A 9,633-nucleotide genomic window follows, 5' to 3' on the forward strand; every position below is an offset into this window, starting at 1 on the left:
TATATGAACTCAGTCCTCCTTTTAACGTTTGACTCTTCTCTGTTAAAGTAAACAGTGTTGTTTCCTTCCACGAAAGTTAATTGACACTTGTCAAACTAATATTAGTCTTTCTGTTACAATTTTTCAACCAATTCTCTAGATGGATACAGAAACGTGTTTAGATTCAAAGGCTGCTAACAGATTTTTCCTCATTTATTCATACTAAAATATCGTAAATGGTTGTTGTAGATTAGTAGTCTATTTGACCCGGGGTTGAAAGACGAAAATACAGAAAAACAAGAAAAGAGAAATAACATAAAAAAATTAAATTAAATGTTTAAATATCTTTGTCAAACTTCCTGGCTTTTATAGCTGAAACTATATTGATACTTCTTTTCCGGGGATATTCCTTTTTGTTTCTTGAGCGTGTTAATATAATTTCCAATCAGGCTGTGCTTCATGTGTACAAGGCTGTTGGTTTGAGTGTTGTGGATGGTGTACTTGCCAAAATCTAGAGCATGGCAGTTCGAGGGATAGGTGCATGTGATATTTTTTTTATCACAGTTGTCTTCTCCTTGTATTAAGGAACATATGATCTTGAGGTAAATTGTTGAAGAAGTTTATCTGACCAGTTTGGAAGAGTGCAAATATCATTTGCATTGGTGAATTTTGTTAATAAAAGGTAATAAACCTCTCATGCATTTAGTTTTTTTGTAAGAAACTTGACTGGCTAACATCTGGATTAATGGAAAGCAATTCCTCATAATAAAGGGTTCTATGATTTTTTTTTCTTTGCTGGATGATATAAGAAGGGTTTTGGCTAAAGTTTGAAATTTGTCTTCTGGAATCCTTCGTATTTTTGTTTGGACTAAAGATTTTGTTCTGACTTCTGTAAAGCTCACTAAAATCCAATGGTGGGTGAGAGGCAATTTTTTCAATTGCATGTGACATTGTCAAGCCCTTATCTTTAGATGATTACACAAAGAACACGTTTTGAAGTTTCTTTGTTCGTGTCTTGCTAACGTTGAATTGTTATCTGATTTGCCTAATCAAATCTTAGTGAAAATCAAGATTTTTTTTTATTGTTGATGTGGAGTATGATAAATTGTCTTTTTTTTGTTTAAATTGTAAAATGATTGGTCAATGTAAATAGTTACAATAAGATGCTAATGTAATTTTTGGTGGGGAGCAAAAATACAACAACTTCATCATCTTAAGGTGGTTGGTGTCCAAGATGGGAATAAGGATTCTATAGGTTCGGTTTTAAAGTCTATAGAGACTACTGTTGAGCTTGTTGTGAAGCTAGTGTGGAGTTCGCAGTTGAGCCCGTGGTGGAGCCTATGGTTGAGTTTGTGGGATCAGTATGTTGCTTAGTCACAACCTGAGCCAAATAATAATAATGTTTTGTGTTGTGCATTGATATTCTATGGTTAAGAATCTAAATGTTTCTACTAGTAATGGTGTGACAATGTATTATGATTCATTGACTAGTATGTCTTTTCTAAAAGATAGTCACTCCTATTATCTATAGTTTGCAAAGTTTATTATAACTTTAATTTTTAGCTTCCTAAAATCTATAATTAACACAAAATTACATAATTAAAATAAATTTTATTCTTATTTTATTTGAAATCTCAATAAATTTTTATTATTATTTTAAAACTTAATTAAAAAGAAAAAATATTAAACTAAAAGAGTGTTCTAAATCTTTCGATATTGACCATTTTTCTTCTATTGTGCATCTATTTTTAACACCTTCTATCTTTATTGATCTTTATATATCTCCATATACTCCTCCAACCACACTTTACATCAAATCGGTGTCCTTATTTTGAATCTCACAAATTCCAATCTATCCCTTGATAACATTGACTCTTTCAACCACTTTCGTTCTATTTCCTCTACTTTGAATTAGATTCTTTCCATACCTCCATGTCAGTTGTTTTTAGTAGTAGTTTTGACATCCTGTGCGTATGTTTGTTGGTTTGATTTCTTTCTCCAGTATACCCCTCTGGTCTTTAATTTCCTTGACTCTGTTGTTTTCCTTCCTTCACCAATAGATTCTTCTTCTTTTCTTCTGTATCATGGTTCCAATCCTTATAGTATCTAGCTCTCTTTCTAGTTTTGCCACATTTTTTACATAAAAAAAAAAAACGGACAAACCCATATCTGCTCCCCTCGAGTTTAACTTCCTTGAGATAAATACCTCCGCCACTCTTCCCCGTCATTGCCACATATCGGATTCTCCGTATTTGTTTGGAAAATGAGAGGAGAAGAACGTTGTTAATGCCCCCCGTGCAATTGGTACCACCATGAACGATTTGCGGGTGACCTCCTCCCTTCCATATCTAGCTTCACGGATGATCAGTATTTCCAGAAGAAGATCAAAGTTTTACTTTTATTATTAGTGTTTCTCTCTTTAGTGTAAATTACGTTTTTATCACTTTTCTTTTTCTTTTTTATTTTATTTGATAATGTTAAGTTTGGCTCTGGCCAATTGTTATGGGGAAATTGAAATGATCTTAGCATAATTGGGATAAATCCACGTATAATTGAAATGTAGTTTTTGTTGGAATTTAAGACTATTAGAGACCGTTTTCAGATTCATGAAGAGTTATATTTATTCATGAAGAGTTATAACCAATGAAGAGTTCCAATTATTTATCAAGAGTTACAACCATTCATGAAAAGTTACAATCATTTATGAAGAAATAATGTAACTAATCAGAATCTGGTATTTCTTGGATTTGAAAGATGTGTGAGAGATCGTATGCTCTATTGATGTATACGACATGAGACTTTTCTCTACATTCTGTCATTCACTTAACACACAAAACAATTCGTGAGAATTTTATTCTTTTTTAACGTTAATACCAAAGAGTGAGTATCATCGTTATATTTATTCTTTGTATCTCAAAAGCGGATTTCGTTATCCCCTTCACTCTTATAAGGGACAAAATATTGCTTTTAGGAAAATGTGTATTCACGCTTAGAAGATTATATCAATATTACATTGTTGTTCATCTTGTTTCCCTAAGTTCTTGGAAAATTGTTCCTATAGTTTTGCTTTAAATACTTAAGTACTCAACGTACTGCTTGCCAATGTGATAGACTAGGCTTACTAGTATATCCTCAAGATTTCATTATGAATTATGTTGGTTCAATCGTTTCGACACCAATAAAATACGAATTCCTCAAATGTGTAAGTCATAAAAAGTTACAATCAATGAAGAGTTACAATTATTCATGAACGGTTACAATCATTCATGAAAAATTACAATTATTCATTACAATCATTCATGAAAAGTTACAATCATTTATGAATAAATGTAACTAATTAGAATCTGGTATCTCTTGGATTTGAAAGATGCCTAATCAACATCTATATAAAGGGATCTTGTGCTCTATTGATGTACATACACAAAGAGATTTTTCTCTACATTCTGTCATTCACTTAACACACAAAACAATTCGTGAGAATTTTATTCTTGTTTAACGTTAATACGAAGAGTGAGTATTATCATTGTATTTCTTCTTTGTATCTCAAAAGAGGATTTTGTGATCCCCTTCACTCTTATAAGGGACAAAATATTGTTTTTAGGAAAGTGTGTATTCACGCCTAGAAGATTATATCAAGTCTACATTGTTGTTCATCTTGTTTCCCTAAGTTCTTGGAAAATTGTTCCAACAGTCTAAAAGAAATATCTTCTCTAAGATGACAATGGTTCTTGTAATCCCTAGAAACGTATTTTCCGGGGGTTAAAACCCCAGTAACGTTAGAAATGACCCCTACTAAAATAACATATTTTTGTAGTGATATCAGACTAAGATGAAGAACCATGTCCCTTTCTTCTCATATCTTCATTAAGAGCATCGTTCTTTGCCATCAGCAAAGAAACAATTTCATTTAGGGTTAAGTTTCGTAATTGAAAGACAAAATATTTTCCAAGACTCCAATAGAGTATTCAATAGCCATAGTCCTAAAACTTCATCATCAAAGTTTATACTCATTCTTGACAATTGATCTAAGAACCTTTGAAACTCATTTATATTATTGGAAATGAAATAATTCTCCATGTACCTCAAATTTATCAATAAATTCAATAAATACAATTCATTATTGCCCAAATTAAAAGCATACAAAGACTCAATTTTCTCTCATACATTTATAGCATGTTTCTCATTTCCAATGTGATTATAAACATTGTCACTACATATTGCAGTATAACACATGTTGGTGCTCAAAGTCCCATTCTTCATCATATATAAAATCCGACTTTTGTATAGCAAAGACTAGAAGATGAAATATCTTCACAAACAACAAGTCTTTCATCATGCCCTTTCACAAATGATAACTTTTACCATTTATAAAGTAACCATCTTTGTATTTGCCTCCATCATTCAAGGAATTAAACTCTAAACCAAGAGCTCTGATGCCATTCTAATGGAGAAAACAACAACATACCAAACAATGCAGTGAATATAATTTCTCCTAATTTCCAAGAATATATGAGGATCAATTTCTAGTGAACAGCAACAATAAATCACCAAAATCACAAACAAAAACACCAAGGTTATTAACATGGAAAACCCTTCAAAGTAAGAGTAAAGCCATAAGTCTTCCAGACTAAGGAAATAGTTCCACCATGATCAACATATAGTACAAAGGAGTGTTAGTCAATTGCATAAAATAATACTAACCCAACCAAACAACAAAGCAACAAAGCTTGCAAACAGAGAACAAAGAAGATAAAGAAAACTTAAATACACAGTTGTAGTGAAAACTAAATTTCTCCCAACTCAGATCTCCTATCAACAATCTGAACAGTCAGAATGAAGAACAGGATGTCTTGAACCTACTGTTAAATTTTTAACTTGATCCAACAATGAATGAATCTACAATATCGATTTTACAATCGTAGCTTTGTGAAAAAACGTTGATAGTTTTCTTTGTTCTTCTCTCTGAATATGGTAGTGTTCTCTAGCTGAGTATGACTCTATCTTTTTTATCTCTCATATTTTTTCAGTCATCTCTCCACTAGGTTAATTGATACATCAAGTGAGTTTCACGGGTCTTTTCTCCGTGTAGGAAGGGAGTCAATACAGAACAATTTTGTGTATATTTCTTTTAATTATATTAATGTAGATATGATTTAAATTTCAAAATGAACATAGTAAATAAAATGTCTTAAATTCATAAGAAAGATCTTCATTTAATATTAATATTTATGAAGTTTTACATTATATTCTGTCAAATATAATTGAAATGTATTTAAATTGACATATATGACATGAGACAGGAGAAAAAATGTATAATAAACTTTTTACTGTAGAATGTTTAAATCATATTCATTACAACCCTTGACATTACCATCAAATTTTTAACCATTTAAAAGAAAAGTCATTTCCTTAACCATTTAAACCTCTTATTATTATAGCCTTATTTTCTTTCCAACTGTCGCAATACTAGAATACTAAGAAATTGCAATGAAGACTTTCCCTTTGTTTTTAATGTCTGAATGACCGCAATCCAATCAACGTGGGACAATTTGTTTGAAGACCAATTAGAAAACTGAACCATGCTAGTGTCACAAACAACTTAAATAATTACGAAGTTCCATTTGACACCTTCCCAGAAATGAGGATAAAATATGATAACTTTAAATGATAATGTGTGAAAGAAATAAAAACACGTACAAGACTGTAGATTAAGCAGTGCTAAAAAGAGTAGCACAACACCAAACCGTGTTGATTTTTATGAGAAGTCACAGTCAAGAATGAAGTAGAAAAATGTTACTTGCAATTGCCTTAAAATTCATCTTATGGACAAGATATAATCACAATCTGTAATGGATTACACCAACTGCACATACTTGTTCTTCGTTTTGATCATAGCATGTTTTCTTTTTTCAGATGTTGGTACTGCCACAGACACCATCACATCATCTCAGTTCATCAAGGACAATGAAACTATAACCTCCACTGGTGGCAACTACACCTTGGGGTTCTTCACCCCTCAAAATTCCACAAAACGTTATATGGGGATTTGGTGGCAACCCAAATTCACTGTCATATGGGTGGCTAACAGAAACCAACCACTGAATGATTCTTCTGGAGTTGTTACCATATCTAAAGATGGCGATCTTGAGGTGTGGAATAGTCAGAATCATGTAATTTGGTCAACAAATGTGTACAGTGTTGGATCCAACACTACTTCTAAACTCTTGGATTCTGGGAACCTTGTCCTTCAGGAAAGCTCATCAAGAAGAACTATATGGGAGAGTTTCCAGCATCCTACAAATACTTTGTTACCCAATATGAAGATTTCAACAAACAAAGTAACTGGTGAGAAAGTAAAACTAACATCATGGAAAAGCCCTTCTGATCCATCCACCGGTAGCTTTTCTATAAGTGTTGAACGCCTTAGTATACCTGAAGTGTTCATCTGGAATGAAACTCGTCCATTATGGCGAACTGGTCCATGGAATAGTAAGATCTTTACAGGGCTGCCCTATATGAAAACGTATTATCTGGAAGGGGGACATGTTGGAGATGACGGGGAAGGAAATGTTGAATTCCATTACAAGGGAGTAGAAGAGATTGGCTTCCTAATCTATATTCTGAATTCAACGGGAAATTATGACGAGAGATTGTGGAATGGAGAGAGGAAAGAATGGGTTGTCACATGGAATAGCCATCAATTTGAGTGTGAAGTTTATGGTGTATGTGGACCTTTTGCAGTTTGTAATTCTGAAAGCTCACCAACATGCAGCTGTTTGAAAGGGTTTGAACCACGAAACAGAGAGGAATGGAATAGACAAAACTGGACTAGTGGATGTTTCAGGAGAACACCTCTGCACTGTGAAAGAGCCAGCAACCAAATCAAAAGTGCAGATCATACAGATGATGGATTTTTTGAAATGAAGATGGTCAAAGTTCCAGATTTTGCTGATAGCTCATCGCTCAGACTTCAACCAGACACGTGCAGAAGCCGATGTTTGGAAAATTGTTCATGCATTGCATACTCATATGATGCTGATATTGGTTGTATGTCTTGGACTGAGAATCTGATTGACATAACACAATTCTCAAACGGAGGACTTGATCTACATGTTCGAGTAGCCTACACAGAACTTGGTATACACTGTACAATGCTAGCTGTTATCTGCACAATAATCTTTATTAACTTTCTTCATCTGAGAACCTTTCTCCAGTGACAGGACTAAATTTCCTATTTTCATTTTTCGCAAATGCAGAGAAAGAGAGAAACAGCACAATCATCATTATTGTTACAGTGACAGTAGGAACTACCTTAATTCTCATTGGTACATATATCATGTGGAAAAGGATTTGTAGTGGCCACGGTAATTTGTCATCATTATCTGTTTAAATTACTCAAACTAGCTCATAATTTTGTTTTCTTTTTTGATTAACATTTTTATATCACTGCTAACTTATATTTGTTTATGTTGTTGCTAATTTGTGCCACTGTAATTGATCAGTAGAGATCATCAAAAGATTCCTTCAATTTAATGGAGATGGAGCACCTGCAGAATATATAAATGACAATGCATTTGGTGATCTGCCACAGGTCAAACTCCAGGAAACATTTAGTTTTGAAAACCTTGTAACCGCCACAAACAAATTTCACCCATCGAACAAACTAGGAGAGGGTGGTTTTGGTCCGGTATACAAGGTACTTAACATTTAGCTTCCTCATATATCAGAAAATATTGTCAATTGTTTCATTTTTCTCATTGTTATGTTATAGGGGCAATTGCAAGATGGCAGGGAAATTGCAGTTAAAAGACTTTCAAGAGCATCTGGACAAGGTCAAGAAGAATTCATGAATGAAGTAGTGGTAATTTCCAAGCTTCAACACCGTAATCTTGTAAGACTTTTTGGCTGCTGTATTGAAGGTGACGAAAAGATGTTGATCTATGAATACTTGCCAAATAAAAGCTTGGACAAATATATCTTTGGTTAGTTCTTTGATTTCCCTACCTTGCTTCCATCAACAATTGTTCTTTCTGGAGATTAAAGATAAACTGTGAAAAAATTAGATTGTGCTTCATCTCAAAATGTTGCAATTCATACAATTCTACCATTTGATTCTTTAGATCCGTCAAAAGATAAGGTTCTTTATTGGAGAAAACGCTTTAGCATAATAGAAGGAGTTGCTCGAGGAATACTTTATCTTCATAGAGATTCCAGGCTAAAAATCATCCACAGGGACTTGAAGGCAAGTAATATCTTGCTAGATGTGGAACTAAATCCAAAAATATCTGACTTCGGTATGGCTAGAATCTTTGGTGGGAATGAGGATGAGGCAAATACTAAAAGAATTGTTGGAACATAGTAAGCATACCTCTTTCTTCATGATTTTATTCGTATACTTGGAAATAAAGTGTGGTACATTTCAATGCAGTGGCTATATGTCTCCTGAGTATGCAATGCAAGGATCGTTCTCTGAAAAATCAGATGTTTTTAGTTTTGGGGTTTTGCTACTTGAGATTGTTAGTGGAAGACGAAATTCAAGCTTTTATGATGAAGAAAACTGTCTTACCCTTTTAGGATTTGTAAGTCAGAAAAATTCTTTCGAAGTTCACCAAAGGGGTTCGTATCCTTCTTCTGATAAAACTTTCAAATGTTTGAAATTTCTTTGCAGGCCTGGATACAGTGGACAGCAGACAACATTCCCTCTCTAATAGATCCAGGAATATATGATCCTAGCCTTTATAAATATTTTTATAGGTGCATACACATAGGACTTCTATGTGTCCAAGAATTTCCAGCAGATAGGCCTACTATGTCTACTGTAATTTCTATGTTAAACAGTGAGATTGCGGATCGTCCTCCTCCAATGAAACCTGCATTCATCCTGAGAGAAAATATGTTAAGCTCACTTCCCTATGTAAGAGGAAATGACTTGAACTCCCTCAACACTGTCACTATTTCGGACATACAAGGCAGATAGAAAACCAAGAGCTCTCAGAAAGGTGTATGGAGGCAAAATGGGGATTATGTTAGTACTAAAAACAGAGTTAAAAATAGTAATACTGTAGGTTTATCTGTTTTTTTGTCTATAGTTATGCATTGCTAGGGCTATTTAGAGAGAAGTTTTTAGTATAGAAGTTTGGCTATTTATAAATAGTGTAGGAAAAAAATATTTATGTATTACCACAAATGTACAAATGTTTATCAGTTTAAACTCATGTATCACACCTTTGTTTACATATGTATTCATTTGATCACCAACAAATGAAATTAGATTCCCAGCTTCATGCCTTCTTCTACATGCTTCCATAAGCTATTATATAGCATAGAGACAATAGCATCCTCAAACCTTTGATCTTGAATTTTGTAAATGCATAGTAAATATCATTACTTGCTGTTTCAAAGCAGAAGTTGAGTTTATGCTTGCTGTAATGCTTAAGAATGCTGCAACCAATGTCATTCCTTTGAATTAGTTCAAAGTTTGTTTCTTGATTTAAGTAGTTTGATAAGTTCAGTATTTTTAGTGTGTTTGATCGAGTCCTTACTAGAGGACATGCTCAATTTTCATATAATAGGTGTTATGTATATTTTGAGTGAAAATTAACTATTTTCTTCCGATCTTTATTATTCTTTCTTAAACACAGAGGTGTCAAATTG

General features: G+C 33.3%; 1 protein-coding gene across 2 annotated transcripts; it reads left to right on the forward strand.

Annotated features, from left to right (window-relative positions):
* Positions 1 to 5,704: 5,704 nt before the first annotated feature.
* On the forward strand, positions 5,705 to 9,396 carry LOC124834223 (G-type lectin S-receptor-like serine/threonine-protein kinase At1g11300). Of its 2 annotated transcripts, none has more exons than XM_088091778.1 (7): positions 5,705 to 7,116; positions 7,236 to 7,343; positions 7,482 to 7,675; positions 7,751 to 7,961; positions 8,100 to 8,337; positions 8,408 to 8,558; positions 8,648 to 9,396. In XM_088091778.1, exons 1-7 carry the CDS (start codon positions 5,829 to 5,831, stop codon positions 8,954 to 8,956), a joined length of 2,499 nt encoding a protein of 832 aa, XP_087947904.1. In that variant the 5' UTR covers positions 5,705 to 5,828; the 3' UTR covers positions 8,957 to 9,396. The 2 variants fall into 2 exon arrangements, with proteins under 2 accessions (XP_087947904.1, XP_087947905.1); XM_088091779.1 differs by having other exon boundaries at positions 7,485 to 7,675.
* The last annotated feature ends 237 nt before the right edge of the window (positions 9,397 to 9,633 follow it).

This window comes from Vigna umbellata, chromosome 5, assembly GCF_029865625.1.
Source record: "Vigna umbellata cultivar VRB3 chromosome 5, Vumbellata_1.0, whole genome shotgun sequence".
Lineage (NCBI taxonomy): Eukaryota > Viridiplantae > Streptophyta > Magnoliopsida > Fabales > Fabaceae > Vigna > Vigna umbellata.

Coding starts and splice junctions, on each gene's coding strand:
- LOC124834223 (XM_088091778.1), top strand. CDS start 5,829: ATGGATTACACCAACTGCACATACTTGTTCTTCGTTTTGATCATAGCA. Junction 7,344..7,481: donor AAGGATTTGTAGTGGCCACG/GTAATTTGTCAT, acceptor GTAATTGATCAG/TAGAGATCATCAAAAGATTC. Junction 7,962..8,099: donor CTTGGACAAATATATCTTTG/GTTAGTTCTTTG, acceptor TTGATTCTTTAG/ATCCGTCAAAAGATAAGGTT.